This window comes from Sceloporus undulatus, chromosome 3 (genome assembly GCF_019175285.1).
Source record: "Sceloporus undulatus isolate JIND9_A2432 ecotype Alabama chromosome 3, SceUnd_v1.1, whole genome shotgun sequence".
Classification (NCBI taxonomy): Eukaryota; Metazoa; Chordata; class Lepidosauria; order Squamata; family Phrynosomatidae; genus Sceloporus; species Sceloporus undulatus.
This window is the reverse complement of record NC_056524.1, coordinates 83713544-83737651: the sequence shown is the minus strand read 5'-3', so window position 1 is coordinate 83737651 and position 24108 is coordinate 83713544. Positions and strand designations below refer to the sequence as shown.

The 24108-nt window shown below is 39.0% G+C and overlaps 1 protein-coding gene across 1 annotated transcript in view; it reads left to right on the top strand.

Annotated features, from left to right (window-relative positions):
- POLA1 (DNA polymerase alpha 1, catalytic subunit) overlaps nucleotides 1-24108 on the top strand; it is a 353950-nt gene that overhangs the window by 13961 nt on the left and 315881 nt on the right. Inside the window, 13 exon segments of the mRNA XM_042458289.1 lie at nucleotides 1293-1408; nucleotides 1623-1685; nucleotides 6967-7068; nucleotides 7494-7692; nucleotides 9238-9400; nucleotides 10053-10231; nucleotides 12795-12907; nucleotides 13498-13614; nucleotides 15448-15522; nucleotides 17971-18109; nucleotides 18879-19033; nucleotides 21480-21564; nucleotides 23388-23449. Of these exon segments, the coding sequence (XP_042314223.1) occupies nucleotides 1293-1408; nucleotides 1623-1685; nucleotides 6967-7068; nucleotides 7494-7692; nucleotides 9238-9400; nucleotides 10053-10231; nucleotides 12795-12907; nucleotides 13498-13614; nucleotides 15448-15522; nucleotides 17971-18109; nucleotides 18879-19033; nucleotides 21480-21564; nucleotides 23388-23449 (1568 nt within the window).

Sequence of the window (24108 nt, the reverse complement as noted above, 5' to 3'; positions counted from 1 at the left end):
AGATTGCAGATCACGAAGAAAGCGTTGAACAATAGGATGAGGAGGAGAAATATAAGCAAGAGTAAAGGAAATTAAATGAAGATCAGATAATGGAAAATCATATGCCAAGTAGTCAGAAGTGACACACTTAGCAGCAAGAACTAGGTCAAGATAATGACCAAGTGATTGGGTTGAAGAGTTGGAATGGGGTTGAAGACCAAAAGAAGTTAAGGGAACTAAAGCGAGACGTTGTCGGATTCTTGGAATCGTCAAAGTGGATGTTAAAGTCACCTAGGATCAGAGAGGGGACTGAATCTGATAGAAAAAATGTGAGCCAGGACTCAAAGTCAGAGAGAGAAACTGGGTAGCAGAACCAAGAGAACGATAGATAACTGCAATCCACAGTTGTAGAGGAAAAAAGGAGTCTAATAGAATGAAACTCAAAAGAAGAGAAACGATAGCTAGGGGGGAAAGATAGAACTTGAAACTGGCAGGAATTAGAGAGTAAAATATCGACCTCTCCTCCTCGGCCCTCAGAGTGGCTTGTGTGGGTAAAAGAGAGACCACCAAGAGAGATGGCTGCAGAGGTAGCAGTATCATGGGCCAGGAGTCAAGTTTCAGTAAGAGCGAGGGGGTTAAATAATTTAGAGAGAAAAAGGTCATGAGTTGCTGCCACTTTAGGGGCAGCAGAGCGACAGTTCCAGAGTGAACAGGGGAATGGAAGCTGGGAGATAGGAAGAGGATGAATGGCGATGAGGTTAGGAGAAAAGCGAGCCATGGGAAGGAATGGATTCACTACTGAATAGTCGACAGGAGAAAATGTCAGAATGACAAGAACAGAAAAGTAATAGTCAACAGTGTTCAATAACATTGCCTGTCACAAGAAACCAGGGATATAATAAATAAGTTAGTCAAATGTTGCTGGCAACTACTAGCACAGTTTCAAAGCTGCCGCCTTTCCCTCAGTCTCTCCCTGGAGCCACTGCTGAGGGTCTGCTGCTGATGATGGTAAAGAGGAGGGTGGATGGGTTAGTTTTCAAAGCCCCCTTAGCCCAAGCAAGTCCTTCTGGTGCTGCTGAGACTCTGTAGCTGGTGGTGGTAAAGAGGAGGGTGAGTGGGGCAGTTTTAAAGCCTCCTTAGCCCACAAGTGGGAAGGAGCATATACTTGCAGGTGGAAGTTAGATTTATTCTTGTCAAGTTAAAACATGGTTTGATGTTACTTCTGAACACAGCCATAGGCTTTGTAACTTAAGCTGGTACAGAAATAGATTTTTTTTCATATTTTAAATACTGCTCATTTGTTACATTGGTAGGAAAAAGAGACACGGCTTCCACAAATGAAAAGAAAAATGTGAAGAAGGCTCTGGTATCAAAACCAAACACTATTAAATCTATGTTTATGGCCAGTACTGGAAAGAAAAATGCTGATGTAAGTTTTCTGTTTTTATAGGAATGTTATCTGTTGTGTTTAAACTTTTTATTACGATAATGTATTATTCTTAACTCCATTCTGTATTATTTGCTGCTTCTCTTCACTTTTCTGAAAAGTTGTAAAGATTGCTTAGTTTGCATTGGAAAAATTGACTTTGATCTCAAAGAGCTTTCTTCTGTAATTTACTGATCATAGTTATCTTGTTTTACAGAAAACTGTTGACCTGTCTAAGGATGATTTGTTAGGAGACATTCTCCAAGATCTGAATGCAGAGGTAAGAATCTGTACGCACACTTGTTTTCCTAAAGATACTGGTTTTTTAAAGAAAGCTTCACATATATTCTGGAAATATGGATTTATAATAACATCCAAAATCCACAAAACAGTGATAGCTTTCTTAGGCCAAAGAGAAGGATGGCCTCTATCTACATTGATATCCCTCCAGATCATCTTAACTGACAATAACAAAAACAATATCTCGGCAAAATGTAGAGCTGTGGCTCTCACATGGTCGTTTTTCTTCTCCCGTATGCTTTTTAACACATTTTCATGATGATGAAGCCAGTGGAGCTTTGAAAGCTTGTAACTAGTATTTTGTGCATTTTGATAGATCTGATAAAGGTATCACTGTTTGGGAATTTTGGATGCTATTGTATTTTACTGTATGGCCAACATGGCTACCTCTGGATATGTTCTGTGGATTTATAAAAATCCAAATTCAGCCTGATACAACTTAGGGTATCTGGAAACAGAAAACATTTTTACTCAAAGAAGAAAAATGCCTAGAGACCTGCAATTGCCTAGGGTAAATACTGTTGGCCCTCCACATTTCCAGCTTTGACTTTTGCAGGTGGTTTTGATTAATATATTCTTGCTAGAAATCTCTCAAGTCCTCCAGCACAGACCTGCTGGAAGTTGATCATTGAGTTCTGCTGGAGAACGTAGAAGTTCCTAGAGCAGTGATGATGAAACCCTTAGGGACCAAGTGGCCAAACTAAAAGGCTATCTGGCACCGGGTGTTACCCAGTGCTGTGGGTGGGATTTCCGTTCCAGAAGGGTGCAGGAGGAACAACAGGTGCAGGCCTGTTCCTTCTCTTCCCAACCGTCCTGGGCCTTCAGCTGCCTCTGGAGAGGCCCGGGATGGCCAGGAAGAGGAGGAACAGGCACACACCTGTTCCTCCTCTTTCCCGCCCTTCACATGCCCTGTCTCAATCTCTGCCCTCAATCTCTGTCACATGTGCCACAGGTTTGCCATAAGGGCATGTGTACCATAGGTCCTAGAGAAAACACATCTTTAGGCATTTGTAGGTCCTCCAGCATGATTCTGTGATCAGCATATGGCAGATGTTGACCAAAGAATTTCACTGGAAGACCTGAGATTCCTAGAGAGGTGTTATCTCAGGTAAAAAGAATTGTTGTTGTTAACTGCCCTCGAGTCAGTTCCGACTCATGGCGACCCTGTGGATGAAACATCTCCAGGAATCCTCATCCTCCACTGCCTTGCCCAGATCCCTCAAGCGCTGGCCCATAACCCCTCTGATTGAGTCTATCCATCTGGTTTGTGGTCTTCCTCACTTTTCTACCCTCTACCTTTCCTAGCATTATTGTTTTTTCTAGTGATCCATGCCTTCTCATTATGTGACCAAAGTACGATAGTCTCAACCTGATAATCTTTGCTTCCAAGTAGTAGTAGTAGTAGTAATAATAATAATAATAATAATAATAATAATAGTAATAAATTTTATTTATATACCGCTTTTCCAAAAAGATCAAAGCAGTTTACATAGAGTTTAAAACCAATTACAAAAACATCATAAAATAAATAAAAGCAAGAGCACTAAATACAATATACAATCTAAAAACAATCATTCAGTAGTAGAGACCTGGTCTGATCTGTTTAAGAACCCGTTTGTTTGTCTTCTTGCCTGTCGATGGTATCCTAAGTACTCTTCTCCAGCACCAGATTTCAAATGAGTTGATTTTTTTTCTGTCTGCTTCTTTCACTGTTCAGCTCTCACACATGGTAATTGGGAATACAACGGCCTGAACGATTTTGACTTTAGTGCTCAGTTGTATGTCTTTGCTCTTCAGTATCTTTTTCAGTTCTTTCATATCTACTCTTCCCATTCCCAGTCTCCTTCTTATTTCTTGACTGCAGTCTCCCTGTTTGATCCTAGATATGGGAATTCTTTAACTATTTCAATTTCCTCGCTGTCTACATTGAATATGTGTATTTCTTTTGGGGGTCATTATTTTTGTTTTCTTTATGTTCAGCATTAGACCTGCCTTTGCACTTTCATCTTTGACCTTCCTTATTAACTGTTCCAATCCCTGAATGTCTTCTGCTAATATTGTGGTATCATCTGCATATCTTAGGTTGCTAATGTTGCTTCCTCCTATCTTCACTCCTCCTTTTTCTGATTCTAATTCTGCTTTTCTTATGATGCATAAGTTAAACAAGTAAGGTGATAGGATGCAGCCTTGCCTGACCCCCTTTCCTACCGGGAACCAGTCTGTTTTGCCAAATTCTGTTCTGACAGTGGCCTCTTGTCCTTGGTACAGATTCCTCATCATGATTATTAGATGTAGTGGCACCCCCATGTCTTTGAGTGCATTCCATAGATTTTCATGATCTATATAATCAAATGCTTTGCTGTAGTCTGTGAAACACATGCTAATTCTTTTTTGGAATTCTTTGGTGTGCTTCATTAGCCATTGCATGTTTGCATTGTGGTCCCTAGTGCCCCTTCCTTTTCTGAATCCTGCTTGCACCTCTGGAATTTTTCTCTGGAGTCTATGCTGCAGAATTCTGAGCATTATTTTGCTTGCATGTGAGATTAGTGCTATTGTTCTATAGTTGCTGCAGTCTTTTGTATTTACTTTCTTGTGGATTGGTATGTATATTGAGCATTTCCAGTCTGTTGGACACTGGTTTGTCTCCCATATTTGTTGGCATATTTCAGTTAGCACTAAAGTTGCATCTGTCTGTAAGCACTGTAGCAGTTCAGTTGGGATATCATCTATCCCTGGTGATTTATTTTTTCTCATTTCCTTTATTGCAGATTCCACTTCACTTCTTAGAATTTGGGGTTCGTCTTCATATGGCTCCTTATTCCGAATATCATTCATTCTCTCATCTCGTTTGTATAACTTTTCTGTGCATTTTCTCCAGCATCTTTTTATTTCTTCTTGTTTCTGTATTTTGTTTTTGTTTTTCCTCCATAGAGCATGCCTGGTTGGTTATGCTTTAATTTTTCAGATTTTTTTATAGAGGTCTTTTGTTCTTCCCTTTTTGTTGTTTTCTTCTATTTCTCTGTATTGGTCATTGTAGTATTTCTGCTTATCCCTGTAGTGTCAGATGTTGGACAGTTGTGTTCATACTTCTGTCTTTGTTCCTATCTCCCTTTGCTCATATGTCATCCATTGTTTCTTATCTTTCTTTTTGGCCACTGTTAGTGTTTTCTTGCATTCAACCTTAATTATATCTTTGACTTCTGTCCACAGTTCTTCAGGTTCCTGGTTGGTTATACTCAGTAGTTCAAATCTGTTTCTTACATTGTCCTTGAATTCATCTGAAATGTTATTCAGGTCATATTTTGGTATAATGATGGTTTTTGCATTCTTCTTCACCTTAACTTTGATTTTTGTTATGAGCAGTTTGTGGTATGTGCCACAATCAGCTCCTGGTCTGGATTTGGCCACAAGGGTAGAGCTTCTCCATCTTCAGTTTCCGATTATATAATCTATCTGATTTTTGTATTTATCATCTGGTGATGTCCAGGTGTATAGTTTCCTATTTGGTTGTATGAAGTTGGTATTTGCAGTGAATAGACTGTTGGCCTCGCAGAATTCTATCAGATGCTCTCCTCTTTTATTTCTTGTTCCTAATCCAAATCTTCCTAATGTTTTTGATTCTTCTTTGTTGTCAGTTTTAGCATTCAAGTCTCCAATGATTAGTTTGAAATCTTGTGATGGTATGTTGTCAATTTCTTCCTGGACTGCATCGTAGAATCTCTTAATTTCCTCTTCAGCTGCATCTGTGGATGAACCATATATCTGGATTATTGTGATGTTTATAGGTTTACCCTGAAGCCTTATTGATAATATACAGTTTGACTTTGAGTTGTATCCTTTGAGTGCTTTAGCTATATCTTTCCTTAGTATGAATGCCACCCCATTTGTTCATTTTCTGAATAGATTACTGTATAGTTGTCTGTGTCAAAGTGACCCACTCCTGTCCATTTTAACTCATTCCTAGTATCGCAATGTTCATACGTTCCATTTCTTTCTTTACTATGTCTAGTTTTCCCTGGCTCATGCTTCCCATGTTCCATGTTCCAATTACTGCAAGCCTGCGCCACACACGGGCTCGTTATAGGCGGCTTCCAGATTATGTGGAAGCCTCCGGGAAAATGGGTGAATTACGTGTGCACCTGTGGCACATACGCACAGCCACGCAACAAGCATGAGCCCCCACTATATGTAATGGGGCTCGAGCATATGCGCTTTTTTGCCTTACGTGAGGGAGGTCTGAATGGATCCCCCATGTAAGGCAAGGGTGGACTGTATATGTGTAGTGTTCATTCTAACTATGCTTGTTTTATTGGATATGTTTTCTGTCTGGCCTCCTGCTCTCTAGTAGTTGTTTTTTGAGCTGTCTCACCTGAATAGTTTTCTTGGTGAAATGGTCTCACAAAGAGGGACACCTTTTGCCTCTTTTTGCACAGTGCTGACAAGTGTCAGCTATGGTGACACTACTGTTCTCTCTGTGAGAATTGACTTCGGTGTCACCCACCACTTCTGCTTCAGCCGAGTAGCTGTTTCTATATTTTATACCTGTTATTCCCTTCTTCCCTCCCTCAATTCTTTTTTCCCTTTCCTTTTTACACTCCTAGATGTTTTCCCCACCCGCCCCATCTCCTCTTCCCTACCTCCCGCTTTGTCCCCATTGGTGGCATCAGTGTTTTGTTATTTGTGGCTGAAGGTCCAGAACAGCTGGGAAGAGGAGGAACAGGTGTGAGCCTGTTCCTCCTCCTCCCTCCACACTCTCTGGCAGTACCTGAAGGCCCAAGATGGCTGGGAAGAGGAGGAACAGTAATGGCCCTCTGCATGCCCTGAAAAAGTGTTGTGTGCCTGTTCCTCCTATTCCCTGTCCTCATGCCCTCAAAAATAGGTTCACTTGCCATCTCTGGCACATGTACCATAGGTTCGCCATCATGGTCCTAGAGAAAACACTTCTTTAGGCATTTGCTGGTCCTCCATCATGATTCTGTGATCAATATCTGGCAGATGTTGACCACAGAATTGCTTTGGAGGACCTAGAGATTCCTAAAGAGGTGTTCTCTCAGATAGAATAGTGTTTTGTTATTTGCAGTTTTTTCCACATTCACAGGGGTCCTTCACCTCTAACCCCAGCAAATGTAGAGGGACCACTGTAATGAAAGGTCTTACTTGATGATAAAGTAGATCGGAAACAGAATTTCCTTTATTCATAATAATTATATGCCTCCTGTCTTCTTTGAAAATGCAACTAAACCAGTTTTTTTTCCTTTTAGTCTGTCATTATAGCACCACCAGTTCCAGTACTAAAAAGGAAGAGGATTTTTGGAACACCGTTAAATCCTTTTTCTGTGCAGTCTCAAGCTGCAACCTCCAAGGTAATGTTTTCAAATAAAAAAAGTTTAGACCCTTTTCTGTTTTATTAAATTCTGTTTTAATTGTCGAAATTAGACTATTGGAATGCAGATTCTTAGGCCCTTTGGTATAATAGAATATAGGCACTTTTTTGGAGACCTATTGTACTTATCTGTATATAGGATAAATACTCACTTTAGACTGGAAGATGAGTTACAGCAAAGAAGTAGCAGGACAACCTTAACTTCTTTTACTTTGATGTTGATTGAAGCTTTTAAAAAGCTAAACAGAACAAAATCTGAGTGCTTTGAAGAGCTTCTGGGGTGCTTTGGAACAAGAGCTAAGGATCTCAAGGGCCTCATGCAGCCTGCAGCCCACACTTTGTCCACCCCTGACCTAAACAAATTTCAAATTACCCTTTTTTTAAAAAAATCACTTTTATTTACAGAGATTGTCTTCTGTAGTTGAGAAGACAATCCCTCCTGACACAAAAGAAGCTTCTGCAGTAAATTCATCTTATTCTAAGCATTCAGTTTACCAAGCCACATCAGATGTAGTCAAAGAAGAGAGCTCTACCCTGGAAAATGAAATGGACCCTGTGGAAAATGGAGATCTGCTAAAAATGAAACAAGAGGATAATACTAAAGGTATTGTACTTTCATGATAGTGCATTTTGTTTGAATCATTCATATCACTGAAGTATAACCCATAATTTACAGTTCTATTCAAAAGGTGTAGATTGTGCACTTCATCCATTATGCCCTGAATTAACAGGACGTAATGGGTCCTCAAGTCCCCTCCCAGCTCTGAACACACATACATGAATACAGTCATCCCTCCATATTTGCGGCTTTGATTATTCACGGATTTCATTAATATGTTCTCTCTCTAGGAATCTCTAGGTCCTCCAGTGCAACTCTGTGGTCAACTTTAACTCAAAGTTGCACTGAAAGACCATTTGTAGCTACTCCAGTGCCATTCTGTGGTCAGTATATGTTGGACATAGACCACAGAATTGCACTGGAGGACCTAGAGTTTCCTAGGGAGGTGTCCTCTCAGGTAAAAACAGTGTTTTTGTTATTTGCGGTTTTTCCATATTCACAGGGGTCTTGTTCCCCTAACCCTAGCGAATATGGAGGGACATTCACTCATGTAGTGGTGAAAGATTATGTTACATACAACAAAAGTGTGGAGGAATATACTGCATATCTTACAACATTATCATTCTGCATATTTTCTCAATGCAAGACTCTATCATTTCCTTTTGTGAAGGAATTTTCTTGAGTACAAGGGACTGCAGATCTACAGTAGTGGTCCACTTCTGATGTCACACATATTTCCTGGTACCACTTCTGATGCCCTCCATTTGACTATGTGTGTCCATATAGGACACAGTGTACGCTGTAAGGACACTTACAGCTGCATATACCGTATATACTCGACTATAGGTCGACTTCATGTATAAGTTGAGGGCAGGTTTTGGGGGCCAAATTGTGAATTTTGATGTGACCCATGGATAAGTCGAGGGTAAACCTTATTAACATGCAACAAAAGATGTAAAGGAGGAAGCCAAGGAAAAGTATGCTAAAGAACTTACAAAATTCCAGCAGACATAATTGTTTGTGCTCAGACTAAAGGCTGGATGGCTAAGAGAACAGAGGGAGATCAGTACTTCCAGGAAAGATTACATTTTTGCCTTTCACCAGAGGATGTCTTTTTTAAAATAAAAGTTGAAGTACAGTACTTATATTGACTCATGGATAAGTCGGGTCAGGTTTTTTGAGTCAATTTTTTGACTTAAATTTCTAGACTTATACATGAATATATATACTAAGTGTTTCCACAACAATTATAAGCAATTTATTATTTATAAGAGTTTTTTATTTAAAAACATCTGGAATTCTCTAGAGCCACACTTTAGTCAGTCACTACATAACCAATGGGCTCTGTCTCTTGTACTTTTGTACATATGTACAAAAAGCGTGAAACACCAATACACAAAAAAGGATATGGCAGAAACAAAATAATGGAATCATAAAATCAGAGTTGGAAGGGACTCCAAGGATTATCTAGGCCAGGCCCCTGCCACTCAGGAATATACAACATAGAATGATAGGAGAAACGTGATACAATCAGTGTATGCACAACACTTTCAATTCTCTTACTAAAATGTCTTATCACAATTCTTACAGAGGATGGACAAGCTATAATGGATTTTGATGATGGGGACTTTGATGAGGCTATGGAGGGTGTCAGAACTGTAGCAGAAACCATGGCATCTGTGAAGGAAGAAGTTAAATTAGAAGACAAGAAATCACAGCAAGAGGACTCTGAGAAATCAGGTTCACATTTCTTGTAAGTATATGTAAGGGGCTGTGCAGACATCCTCTAATGGGTGGTGGGACACCGCCTATTTCTTAGCCAGATTGGGGCCATGGCAACCTCATGCTGCGGCCCCGATCCGGCCTTTCGAGGGCACACAAAGGAGCCACAAAAAGCAGCTCCTTTTTGCACCTCGAAAGGGTATCATAGCTGTGTTGCCGCAGCCATATGGTGTTCCTTTGGCACTGCATCATATGGACGCAGTGCCGGGCGCGCGCCAAGATGCCACGCGCCATGTGGAGCGGCACATGGCGTCAGGACACCTGGGGGGGCGAAGATGGGCATGCGTCGTGAGGATGCTACACCCTGACTAAGCCCCCTTACCAGGCCAGTGTGTACAGGGTCTAAGAGAACTTATGGGACTTCTTTGGTTTCTTTTGTTTAATTTCTAGCAAGATTTCTGTATGAAAATTTTCTTAGATTGCATGCTCCACAAAAGTACAGCAATTTCTTCAGAAATGTTACTTGATTTGCATTAAACTGATGTCATTTGATTTGCATTAAATTAAGAGATTGAGCCTTTACTTTCAGTAATGTTTTTAACAAAAGTGGATGCTTTAAAAAACAGTTATTTCAAACACAATCTTCAATTTTCTTCCTCTCTTCTCCATTTATTGCCTTTCAGAAGCTCCTCCCTCCCTGGAATTTCCTGTTGGGACAGAATTGATGAAAATGAAGATGGTCATCTAGCTGCAGAAATTCAAGTAGACTCCAGTCAACTCCCACTAATAACTGGGGAAGATGGGCAGCAGGTCTTCAGGTTCTATTGGCTGGATGCTTATGAAGATCAGTATACTCAACCAGGTGTGTTTATGTGTTGAATGATTCAGATGAATCTGTATTGCATCTTTCTTTTTCTTGCTTCTCTTAAAGTCAAAAAGGATGGGAGTTCTCAAAGAACTCAGTATCTCCAGCTTTTTCTTGAAGTGAAAACCTTCTCTTTGTCAAGTAAAATTTCTCCTTTCATATTGCATAGCATAAGCTAGAGTTGTATGTCTAGGATCCAAAGGGATACTTCCATTAACAGAGCGGCTTTTATCTTTGGAACTGGTAGTTGATAATTTTTAATTTCCCATGTACCCCAAATTTATTCTGGAGATTTGGGAGATACTCCAGTGCTGGTGGAATGGAGAAGGAACTCTCACTGTAGTGTCTCATAAACTGTTGAATGTAGGCCTATGTTAGCAGCCAGCTCTGGGTTTCCAAAACTTATCTGTAGCTTCAGTGCTGCAAAAGACATTGGGAGAAGGTGATTTGTTGTCTAAGGAGAGATGCTTAAGCCTTTTGTCATTTTCTCCATACAGTTCAGTTTCACATGTGGGGCTGAAAGTTCTTCTGGCTATGTATCATATAATAACAATTAAAATCATAATTGTTTAATGTAAATAATAATCTCTGGGCACACTGAAAGGTGTTTTTTTTAGGTAAAAGCCCCATTTTATCTAGATCTTTATTTCTAGACCATTACTGTCATTTTACCTTAATTTTCAGTCATTTTAGCTTAATTTGTATGCACATCCAGTTCAGGAAGGAGTAAAATGAAGGTTAACGACTAATGTTTGAGTTTCTAAAACTTACTAGCAAAAAAATAATAAATAAACATTAATTTATAATGTGGTCAGGAGTTATCTTTTGGTACGCTGACTATACACAAAAGATTTGTGATAATAGCTAATGGTCATTGAAGCTTTGGTGAAATTGGTAACTAATTGAGGGGAGAAAAGACTACCCTCGGGATCCCTGTATAGTGCCTTCAATTCTATCTTGTATTCTGTATGGTGGCTTCTGAATGGTGCATAATTATGAAAAGACTTCTGTTCCTTGATTATGAAAAGAGATCCTGTCATCATAACTTTTCAAGGATGAATAATAAACACTGCACCTGGTTTCAATTAGTAATGTAGAGAAAAATAAATTTTGGCATAACTTTTTGTTTAAGAGAATCATGATCATTATAGCAAATGAGGCATTAACTATGTTATGTGAAGGACTCATATTGCTGAAGGATAGATAAAAATTTCCTGTTCAGGCTATATTTGCATGTAAACCCATACTATGATTTAGAACTACCTGAGCAAGTCTCTGAAAGCCCTAATGAAGCCTGGCCTCTCTCTGCTTCATTTGGGCAGGAGGAGGGCTCAACCAGCATTTAGCTTCTATGATTCTCAACTTTTTTGTTGGGTGTAAACTAGGGGTTTTGGTTTAAGACAAACCTGTGAATTAAAGTTGGCTTCTTTGGCAACTGATTAGAGGTTGCATAGTTAAACAGTGATTCTGGATTTGTGTGAAATGAAAAACATGAAAACTGAATGCTGGTGAGATCTTTCTGTTGGCCACAGAAGAAGCGGAGAGGGGAGGAGGAGAAGGTTTGTAGGCGTTCATCCCTATCATGTTAAATCATGTTTAGTGTTACATGTGAACTAGGATGCAGTCTTTCACACTCCCTTCATGGCTATGGTGTCAGTGCTGCACATGGTTCAAATTTCTAGATTTTATATATTAGATTAAATATAGTATATTTTTCTCAAACACATCACACAAACATCAGTAGTTTGATACATACTATAGTACGTGTAATTGCCTTTACTTGTTATTACTGTACATTCGATAGTTGGATAGTAACTCCTCAAAAAAAAGGAGCTATTATATGGCATCCCACAAGGTGCCATTCTATCCCCAATTTTTTAATTATAACTGTCCTGAATGGCTAAAATTTGGTCAACTAGTTTCTTAATGTTTACTGATCCCTGTATTGCTCTGTTGTCTAAATGCATATTAGGAAGTTATTTGAAGGACCATATCATTGATGTTGTTTGGTCTTTTAATGAATTTTAATGTTTTAGCTTAAATATAAAATATTTAATACTTTTATTAATGACTGTGTGTTGTGTGTAAATATGTTAGGCACCTTGAGTTCCATTATTGGTGAGAAAGTGGGATATAAATGAATAAAATAAATGAATAAATTAAAAACTTAAGTAAATATGTAAAGAAAACACTTCATAAAAACATAATTTGAAAAGCAAGAGAGAGAGGGTGGTTATGAAGAAGAAACAAGAATTCTGAGGAAACGTAGTTTCAAGACTCCTTACGTACAAAAAAGGGGCATTTAATACTTGCATACTATCAAGATGTATTCCTGCATAGTACAAGACTCTTAAAGCAATCACTTGACTGTGGAGTACTGACTTTCAGCAGATGGAGCTGTCAATTAGAGACTACAAATTGGAAATCATTCTGTTCCCATGGGTGAATTAGTGTGTTTATTCAGTAATTCTTAGTATTGCAGCTTTTCCATTAGCAGCTGTGCTACACTGTTTTGATTAACGTACATTGTCTATGTCTTTACCCTTTTCCCTCATTTTAGGAGTGGTATTTCTCTTTGGTAAAGTGTGGATTGAGTCAGCAAAGTCCTATGTGAGCTGTTGTGTTACAGTAAAAAATATTGAGAGAACTATTTACCTACTGCCACGTGAGTCGGTATGTCTTTTTATGTTGACAGTAGGAAACTTCTCAGTTATAAATGGTCTGTTCTTCTTAAGTTACTCAGCCTGAACGTATTAAGAGAGACAAAACTCAATTTGAAGGCTTCCAGGATTTATTATAGAATAAAGCATAGATGCCATAAGGTGATACTGTGCAAAGAAGCAATGAAACTACTGGAGTATTGGAGAAAAGAGGATCGGGACACTTAACTGTTTATCAAGGTTTTTTCCTCCTATAAATTAATTAATTTTAATGTATAATGTCAGTTGAACTTCGGCTGTAAATTTCCTGAAAGCTTATGTAGTGCTCCTTATTATATTCAAAGCCCACCTCTTTTCTGAAGTCTCTGGCTTAATAGTCAGTGGCAAACTGAATGCAAGCTGTGTAAGTGAAGCTGTGTTTTCTCACCGTAGTCTGTAGCTCCTGTGCCCTTCTTCTCTTCCTGTAGTTCCATGAGTGAGTAGTTGTTTCTGTTTTAGGTTATTCTGTAATATTTTTTCTAAATAATCAACTTAGCCCACTTGGAAAATCTTTGAGTAGAGTGCTTGTCGGTGTAATGATTGCTGAATTTCTTCTTCTTAAAGCGAATTGATACATCTTCTGGGAAAGAGACAGAGAATCCTGTAACTATGATGGATGTCTATCAAGAATTTAATGATCAAGTTGCAGAAAAATACAAAATAATGAAGTACAAGTCCAAGGTTTGTTTAATATCACCACCTCACAGTGTTATGGTTTTAAGTGGGGAGAATAGGCATTTTAAGGCAGGAAAGATACCTGACAAGAAGTAACTAGGAAATGTGAAAGGGTCCATGATATCAGTGCCTCCCTACTGTCAACTGTTATAGCTAAACATTTGATGGATGATATCCAGGACATCCAATGTGACAGATTATGACTGTCTCATGTTAACCATGTTTGTATTCTTAAGAGCAGTTCTTGTCTAATTTCTTGGTTTTAAAGCTTTAGTCTGTTAAATCTCTGTGTCATGATTACAAGAGATAAGGTCAAGTTAATGAGTACAGTATAATTCAGTCCAAGCAGTTTAGCTGAAGTGGACTTCTGCAATGAGAGCGATTGTCACAAAACAATAATAAATCTTTCTGCTTAGATTTTGCCAATAGTCTGTACATGTATATTTAACATGTGAGAGTTCTAACAAATGGCTTACTAGCCAAAGCTAGTAGGTAGCCCACACTATGTGTTGTGTTTGTGACAATACTTGAGCTTCACAACAGTATCTGCACTACTTCATGCTCTGTAGGACAGCTGTTGTTGGTATTACAGAGTAATAATTTCTAACACAATCCATCAGATTTAGGCTGTGTAAGAGATTTTATTTTTTTAAAGGAAGGGTGCTACAGTGGTGCCTCGGGTTACGAAAGTAATTCGTTCCGCGGCCGCTTTCGTAACCCGAAAAGATCACAGAATATCTAGTTTGTGCGTGTGTTCTTACTAGAGAGCAATTTCATGGTTTTTACTTGTATAGAACTGGCTACATGGGAGAAAAAGAAAAAAATCATGATTGTATGAGTATAATTTACATCTGACATGTTAACCCTCTATGTCAGATGTAAATGAGCTATTATGAATGTATCATCCCATGCTTTATAAATCATTATTGTTGATCTTGGGGATGAGAAGTATGTGGGCTACATTCCCCTTCTGTTCTGGTACTCCAGGTTTGGTGCTGAGAACTTGATTTAGTTTTCCAACCAGTAAATTACCAGTTTCCAACCACCTGTTTGGGTTAGATCATAATTTAAGAAGCCTTCCATGTTTGTTTTGTAACATAAGAAAGCTACTTCAGAAGGAGAGTACAAATCTGCCCTAAACAAGTGCAGCGTGTTGTACACTGCAAGAGAAAAGTGAAATGTTTCTGTTACCAAAGCAAGAAAGCTATTTTAACTTCAGTGGTGGTGGTGAAGGAGGAGAAGCCGAAATTGAGTCATAGTATCCCTCTCACTACCTAGTGTTGGATGTCAGGTGGACCTCTTTTTCCATTGTATGAAGATAAGAGTTTTAATACAGTGGTGCCTCGGGTTACGAAATTAATTCGTTCCGTGGCACCGTTCGTAACCCGAAAAGCCTTCGTAAGCCGAATTGCCATAGGCGCTAATGGGGAAAAGCCGCGATTCCGTGCGAAAAAGCCGAAAAAAGCACCAAAAGTTTTTTCGTAACCCGAAAAAACATTCGTAACCCGGAACAATAATTCCCTATGGGATTTTTTTCGTATCCCGAAAATTTCGTAACCTGGGTATTTCGTATCCCGAGGTACCACTGTACCTTTTTGTTTTTCCATTGCTTGAAGAAAGTAGAATAAATTATGCAAAAGTTTAAAATTAAGAAACATTACAATCTTCAGATTAAATTTAAGAAGCGGATAACTATTTTGTGATAATAACAAGATTTTTGTAGATTTTGAAATTTAAAGTAAGGAAAAAGTGATTTTTTTTAGAGAGGAAAATTTATAGTACCACCAGTTTTACACATCAATGCCTCATGAATATGTCAACCATCTATATCTTGTCTAGAAAGTGGAAAAGAATTATGCTTTTGAGATACCAGATGTTCCTGCAAAATCTGACTACTTAGAAGTTAGATTCTCGGTAAGTAGACAGTATTATGATGCTTCATTTATAGTGATTCTTAAATTGAAGGGAAATGGTATGTATGTATTATACTTAAAAAATCACAGTATTAAAAGAATCTACACATAAAATTCTTTTATTTAAAAGGTTACTTTGTTTTTGTGTGCTTTCAAGTAGTTTCTGACTTACAGTAACCCAAAGGTGACCCTGTCATGGAGTTTTCTTGGCAAACTTTGTTCAGATGGAGTATGCCTTTGCCTTCCTCTGAGGCTGAGAGTGACTTGCTTGAAGTCACCCAGTAGGTTTGCAAGGCCTAGTTGGAATTCAAAATGTGGTCTCCAGAATCATAGTCCTGTGCTCAAATCACTATGCCATGCTAGCTCTCTAAAAATGATACAAATATTATTCTGTTTATGATGCTACAGGTTGAGTCTCCCTTGTCTGGAATTATGCAATCGAAAATGTTCCAAAACTGAGAACTTTTTCATTGGTTGCTGAGATAGTGACACCTTTGCTTTCTGATGGTCAGAATACACAGACTTTTATTTCATGCACAAAATTATTTAAAATATTGTATAAAATTATATTCAAGCTATGTGTATAAGATGTACATAAAATATAAATAATTCTATATTTAGACTTGGGTCCCATCTCCAAGATATTTCATTAAGTACATACAGTTTCCCTTCTGTTTGGGTGGACTTCATATTTGCGACCCTCACTTACTTGGGGATTAAAATGGGGCACGCACCTGCAGCCGCTCACAGACACGCGCACCCATTCAAGTCTATGGGGCTTGAATATGTGCGAATTTCCATTTTTGCAGGGGGTGGGTTTGTCTGGAACGGATCCCCCGCGAAAATGGAGAGCTGACTGTACATGCAAATTCAGGTATTCTGAATTCCCCAAAAAATCCAAAACACTTCTGATCCCAAGCATTTTGGAGGGTCAAGCTGTATTAGGCCCGTTACAGACCGCCCAAAAGGGGCGGTCTTGGGCCGCTGCCGGTTGCACCGCGGAGGAGCCGCAGCAGCCAAACCGCGCAACTCCTCGGCGCTGCAAAAAAGGAGTGCAGAAATCGCACTCCTTCCGGCAACCCAGAAGAGCCGCCGCAAGTGCCAAAGCGCACACTCGCGACAGCTCTTCCGGGTTTAGACGTCCGGATGCTGTGCGTCTGTTACGTCAAGATGGCCGCGCCCGTCTGTATAGGGCGCCGCCATCTTGCTGTACGGAATACGCACGAGGGGCAAGGCGCGTCCGGAAGCACCGCCCCTCGCGCGTATTCCTGGCGCAACGATGGCGCCGCTTAGGCCCGTCTGTAAGGCGCCTTAGTTAACTAATATGGCTCTAAACTTTTGCAAGGCAAGTAAAGAGTAGCTACATTTCCCATTAGGCTGTCTTGTGCAATTAGTGGATGATACAGTCGGCCCTCACCTTACGCGAGGGATCCGTTCTGGATCCTGCCGCGTAAGGCGAATTCCGCCTATGCTCAAGCCCCTTTGGAAACAATGGGGCTCGTGCACGGCGGTGCGGCGGCACACCGGGCGCCATGGGTGTGTGCCCCCATTCAATTAAATGGGACGCGCCGCCCCACGTGCTCCCCACGGCTTGAGTGCCTAGCTCAAGACTGCGTATGGCGCGCCCACCTATGGCATGGGCGCACTGTATTAGCTTCTTATAGTCTTCCTTTGGAAAAAGGAATGTATATTTAAATATACTTTTTCCAACTCAATGTTTTAGACTAATTTGGAAGTATTTGGAGGTGGTGGATAACTTCCCACTTTTCCTTTTGCAAACACTATAAACTCCCTTTTGATGGTGAGATGATGAAGGAATTCAATGTCCACTATCCTGAATGAGGAAACAGGAAATAAAAAGGTATGGGTGCAGTGGCTGTGAAAGAAGTTAGGTATTGAAAAAATAAATTGTTTGGAAGTTGCAGATTTTGTTTGCTTTCCCTCACCATTAGTATATCCTACAATGCAAATTGACTAAAACTAGTGTTACTGTAGTGTCGATAGGACTCTTTCCTACTCACACTCTACAAGGTTACTTGAAGCAGGAAACAGTGCAGGAATGGGGAACCTGTGCTTTTAAGGTGTTTTGGATTTGCTCCCCAAAGTCCCAATCAGCATGACCAATAGTAAGGAATTCTGGGTATGAGACAAAAACCTCCGGAAGGCCAAAGGTCTTCACCTTCGGTAATCTTATACAGTAGTTTGTTATGCATGGATTGTAAATCTCTAGGTGATGAAAAGCTGCCTGTTTCTGTTTTTCTACAGTAGTCTTTCAAGCATTGATATATTTCACTTAGCTCATGTTTTCATTTTATGTTCATTGCATGGGTACTTGCTTAACCACCTTAGCTTTAGTTGGTTTCCTATTGTTAAATCTTGCATAGCAGGAACAATTAGAGGAAAAAACCCTGTTACAGTTAAACAGTAATCAATATGATTCACTTCTCAGGCTGAACATTCACAGCTTCCTCAAGACCTGAAAGGAGAGACTTTTTCCCATGTATTTGGAACAAACACTTCCAGTCTAGAGCTATTGTTAATGAACAGGAAGATTAAAGGACCAGGCTGGCTGGAAATAAAAAATCCACGTATGCATATTTCATGTGGAATGCATCATTTTCTGTAGTGTGATCGTATGTATAGCTGTTGTGAGTGGAGTGGTGGTATTTTGAAGTTTATTTTGCTTAAAATTCATCTACTGGAGAGAAAAATGGGATTATTCTAAAATCAAAATTGTTAGAATGTATACAATTTTGGACCAAAGTGAAAAATATATTATTACAGTTATCACAGATTTTCATAATATTTTTAACCCATATTATTTGAAACTTAATGTATCAGGTTAGATTTACATGGAAGGTGCTAACTGCATTTTTTGGAAGTTTGTGCTTCTCAAATGCCATTACTTATTCTGCTTAGCTTTTGTTTCTGTGATGGCTTAAAGTAAAAGTATGCCTCATATTCAAACTAAACTAGAACAAAATTTTGGTGAGTTACAGTGTTCCATACTCTTGAAATAGTACTTTTCTATTCTCACATGATAGTATGCCTTATTGGGTTCAGTGGGGATTCCTTTTCTTGATCAAAGCCTGATCACATTTAGTAAGAAATTCATACTCAGACTTACTTCTGAATAAGCATGCTTAGGATTAGGTTTGCCATTTCAGTTAGTAATACCAAAATTAGATAAAATGTAGAATTAACAGTTTTCAAAACAATACAGATCCCTATAGGATTATGTTATTGTGTATCTAAACTCTATACATTGAAATGTGAACTTTATACAAAGTGCAATTTGAGTTGAAATATTAGTATGCTTTTGTGCATATTCTAAAGATAGCTTCTGTGTTATCTCAGAACTCTTGACACAGCCTGTCAGTTGGTGTAAAGTAGAATTAGTGGCACTGAAGCCTGACTTTGTGAATGTGGTGAAAGATCTCCCCCCACCTCCTCTCGTGATCATGTCTCTTAGCATGAAGACAGTTCAAAATACAAAGACTCATCAGAATGAGGTGAGCCATGAACTTTGTTCTGAAAAACAATCTATATTTACTTGGAAAATTAATTACTATTTCTGTAGCTGTGTGTGCTCAGATCTGGAATTTTTTGATATGAAAACAAATTTTCACTGGTAATTCCTGGAGTGTATTTTTTGTTGTAGTTTGACCATCTGCTTTAAGCTTAACACTTATTGATCTTTTCTGAACCAATCAATGTCCAACTGTCTTCATTAAAGTATCCTATATATTAACAGCTTGGGAAGATTGTATACCAGAAATGTGGTGTGTGTGGTGTGTGAGAGATAGTGAAGGTATTTCATTTTAGTTTGTTTTTCTCATCCATGTGGGTTTTATGTGTATAAAGAAAATCTAGAAGACAAATGAACAAAAAAAGAGAAATGGATATAGATGATATTAATAATAAATAATAAAATTTAGTTTTATCCCACCCCTCTGTGCAATGCAACCGGGGCAGCTTACAACATTAAAATATACATTCCATATCCTACAATCTCACCCCCGTTAAAATATAATTAAACAGTTAACAATTTAAAGCATCACTTAAAATAATAACAGACAAACAATAACTGCAGCAAAGTCAGGGGTAAACAGGTTAGACTTTTTTTTGGTGGCTGGTATTTATTCAGGAAAGGCCTGCCGGAAGAGTTCCATCTTAACAGTTTTTTTAAAAGGTGGTAATACGACGGATCTCATCCGGCAGGCCATTCCATAATCTGGGAGCAGTTGCTGAAAAGGTCTTCTGGGCGGTCACAGACAATCTAGTTTTTATAGGTTGCAGCAGCAAGTTCCTCCCAGAGGACCTGAGTGCGTGGGGTGGATTATACAGAAGGAGATGGTTCTGATGATAGGTTGGATCCAAACCATTTAGGGCTTTAAAGGTGATAACCAACACCTTGTACTGGACCTGGAAACTAATTGACAGCCAGTGAAGTGATCTTAAGATTGGTGTTGTGTGGTCTCTTCTAGTTGACCAACCTGGCTGCCATATTCTGTACTAGATGAAGTTTCCGACCAAGCACGAGGGTAGCCCCATGTAGAGCGCATTACAGAAACCAGGATGAGAGGTTACGAGTGCATGCACCAGAGTTTCAAGGTCCCTGACTTCCCTGACAGATGATGTCTGAGGAATAACAATCCTAAAAGCAACCCTGTATTTTATCACATATTAACAATCAGGTTCAGTGGATTGGTAATTCTCCATACTAGGGGAAAACGCTTCTCTTTGTTTTTGAAATTGTCAAAGTTTAATACGTATTATTATCAACAGCCTTGTTTATATGCTAGCTTTCCTCTGTTCTCACATTAAAGACATGTTAATTTTTAAGAAATTCAGAGTTTTCTCTCTACTTTAAAAATGTGGGGCGAGTGGAGAGCAAGTTGCAAGAGATGTACGTATTCTCATTCTCCTGTTAATTTCTTGAGAGGAATGACTTCCCTGGAATGTGAAAAGTAGTAGACTGACAACTGTTGGTATAGGAATTTATCACCATAAAATATTAACATGCATTGTTCTTTGAACTTTTATCGGGCATATAATTTTGTTTTTATTTATTTATTTATATACCGCTATTCCAAAGATCATAGCGGTGAACAGCAAGTAAGCTAATTAGCAAGTAAGCTAATATAAAAAAAGGTTTGTCCTACCAAGCTATTTTGTATTAAAACTTTATTTATTTATTTATTTATTTATGGTATTTATACCCCACCCTTCAGCCCTAAAGGCTATCAGAGCGGCTTACAATTAATATTTTTAATTAGACGGTTCCCTGCCCTCAGGCTTACAATCTAAAAGACACGACACAAAAAGAGAAGGGAATGGTGGTGGGAAAGGGGATGAGGTCCAGTGATTATTCTCTCCTTCTGAGGCCTGGACCAACGCAGATGGACTGGAGGGAGGGCTCTTCTTCTTCAGGCTAGCTCTGGTGGAGCTGGGCCTGCCTGTTCATTCCCTCACAGGCCGAAGGATGACAGTTATCATGGAGGGAGGGCTCTCTAACTTCAGGCTAGCCCTGGTGGAGCTGAGTCCATCTGTCCACTCCTTCACAGGCTGAAGGATGCCAGCTATGATGGAGGGAGGGCTCTCTTTCTTCAGGCTAGCCCTGGTGGAGCTGGGCCTGCCTGTTCACTCCCTCACAGGCCAAAGGATGACAGTTAGCATGGAGGGAGGGCTCTCTTTGTTCAGACTAGCCCTGATGGAGCTGGGCCTGCCTGTTCACTCCCTCACAGGCCGAAGGATGAGAGTTATAAAGGGAGAGCTCTCTATCTTCAGGTATGTAGTCAAGTGCTGAATATTTATAGTTAGATTTCTTGATTAGGTTATCCACTACGTGGATAGTTTATTGAATAGACAGTATCTTGCTTTAAAGGTTTAGTGACTGAGGAAGAACTTAAACTGGTTTAATTAAGGCTATTTGTTCTCTTTTTTATTTCTGTGTAGATTATGGCAATTACAGTTTTAATACATCATAAATTTTGTCTGGACAAAGCACCACCTGTGCCTCCTTTTCAAACTCACTTCTGTGGTAAGTATAAGTAGAAATCCAGTGTTAGTCCTCCCCCTTTTTTTTCAAATTGATGGTTTGAATGGTTTAGGTGTAAGTGATAAGAATCATTCATATTGGTTTAGCCCAGTCATATTGCCACAATCGTACATGGTGAAAATGTTGAGAACATTTTTTTCCATTTCTGTAAGTGAAAGAAATCTAGGAAGGCAGCGAAAATTTACAACATACTAGTCACTGAGGACTAGAGAATAAAAACCTACTTTTGTCTTTCATAATAGTTACTACACTAAATCCATTTCTCTGAGAAAAGGTTCTGTATATTTGAACAATTTGTGACTTTCTCCTAGGTTGGGAATAAGGTCTAGGATAAGGTGAAAATATGGCAAAAACTCCAGCAGCAGGATTCTCCTATAAGACTTCTAAACATCTCCTAAACTTTACAGTGCATTAACATGTACAATACAGATGAATAAACCTGACTAACTCACCTATATGGCCAGTAATTCACCATATGACCAATATGGATGTCATAATTGGGGATAAACTGAAAACCTGCTTTAAATCCCACTTGGGGGGAAGGTAATAATAAATAAATGTGAACAAATGTGTCTATAAGTACTTAGGCTTCATTATAGGTCATGTCGAGGCTTGAGGCAAAAAAAGGATATTATCCGATAGGTGGTTTATGGGAAGACTAGTGATAGCCTATGTGCCTGGAAGATATTCTTTATATCTGGAGCATCAAGTGAAATTTAGCAGAGTTTTGGGGACTTTTGACACTGCACATATATAGCAGTGTGATTACACTTTAATCCTGGGGTTTTTAGTTTGATGAGGCAGCAGAGCTGTCTAGCTGAGAATTGTAAATGATCTGTAGTCTGCAGGTCCTCGGATCCCATAGGTAGTTAAAGTGGAATGATAGCATTGTAATTGTGTAGTGTAAGGCCTGCGGATGTTGCAGTGAAGAAGAAATGAGGGCCATAATTTTTAAGTATCAGGCTGTGGCCCTCCAGGTGTTAATGGACTTTTATGTCCCAGCAGCTCAAACCAGCATAGCTTGAGAAAAGTTGGGAACTGCATTCCAGCAACATCTGGAGGGCCACATTTTGCCCACCATTGTTATATAGTGTGATGTCAGCGGTAGTTGAGTAGGATTACAAAAGGTTTTATATTTAAGGAGAATAAATATTTAGTTGGTAAGGTTTTAAATAGGAATGTATAGATTTGAAGAGTGATGTTACAGTGGGGGAGGAGGAGAACAGAAGAGACCCAGGGAAGGCTTAGTTCCTGTTTTCAGGCCTGACATTAGGAAGCTAGGAGTGGTTCTAAGGACTGCAACCATCGAAATGGGAGATCACTGAAGTTGTAGCTGAAGAGATGATAAGGAAATGTAAATTTTCATTGTACATGGGGAAGAATGGCATGATTTGATGAAGGATTGTGGCTGGCTGAGAAGGACCTAAACAAGTAAGATATGGAACCTACATGGTAGCAGGGTTGGGGTAATGTTAAATTAAGATTTTCTTCAAATTTTAAAGAGAACTACCAATAAACCTACATGCATTGTCTGTCAACTGTGGCTGAGTTGTATATATTACTGGTGCAACTGAACATGTAATACTGGTAAGTTTGAGATCCACAGGTTTCTTATTTCTTGCTGAGGCTGGATATGCTAAATAACTTTACTGTTGTCATCTTACAATAAATAGTTACTTCCCTATACTGTGGAGTCTCGCAACATATATTATTTTTCTTGTAAAATAATGATCATAGTCAAGCTACACAATGTTGGCTATTTTTTCAACTGTTTGCATACTGTGTATTTTTAATTTCTTTTTCAGTTATTTCTAAACCAAATGATTGCATTTTTCCATATAACTTCAAAGAACTGGTTAAGAATAAGGTAACATGGTTTCTTATTCATACTGCTTTGCATGTTATAGCCTTCATCTCTTTGCAAAGGATGGTCTCATGGTGACAGAGTAGAGGCGTATTCCCATAGGTACTGAAGATGAAAACGTTGGGACAGATATTTTAACTTTATTTTTGTATGGATGCTTTATCTGCTAAATTATCTGTGATTCCATTACATAGCCCGCTATACTTAGCACTTTCAATTAGAAGCCAGAATGGTACCTGTTACGATTTGAAGTATGAGTGACATGAAAGGGGTTTTTTTGCTTTGGTTTTTGTATTCTATCTTTTACTAGATAAAGTCAGTCTTTAAAAGAACAGCAGCTTTGATAGGAATAATGAAGGGCTTTCTGTACATGATTATTATCCACTTATTATTTATTTAAAGTATTTCTAGCCTGCTCTTTTGTCAAAAAGGCTCCCATAATGTTAGTAGTAAGGTAGTCTTTGCCTTCAGAGTTAAGAAATGACACATAAGGAGAAAGGAAAGGGCAGAAGGACCGGGAAGGGGGGAGGAGGAGGAAAGCAAGGTCCGACTGGCTCTTCCCGTTCTTATTATGACCACATGAAGTAGAAACAGTTTAGGTAGTTTAGTAAAATGGTTATTACACAAGCGACATTTGGGAAAACCAAGGCAGTTTATCTTTC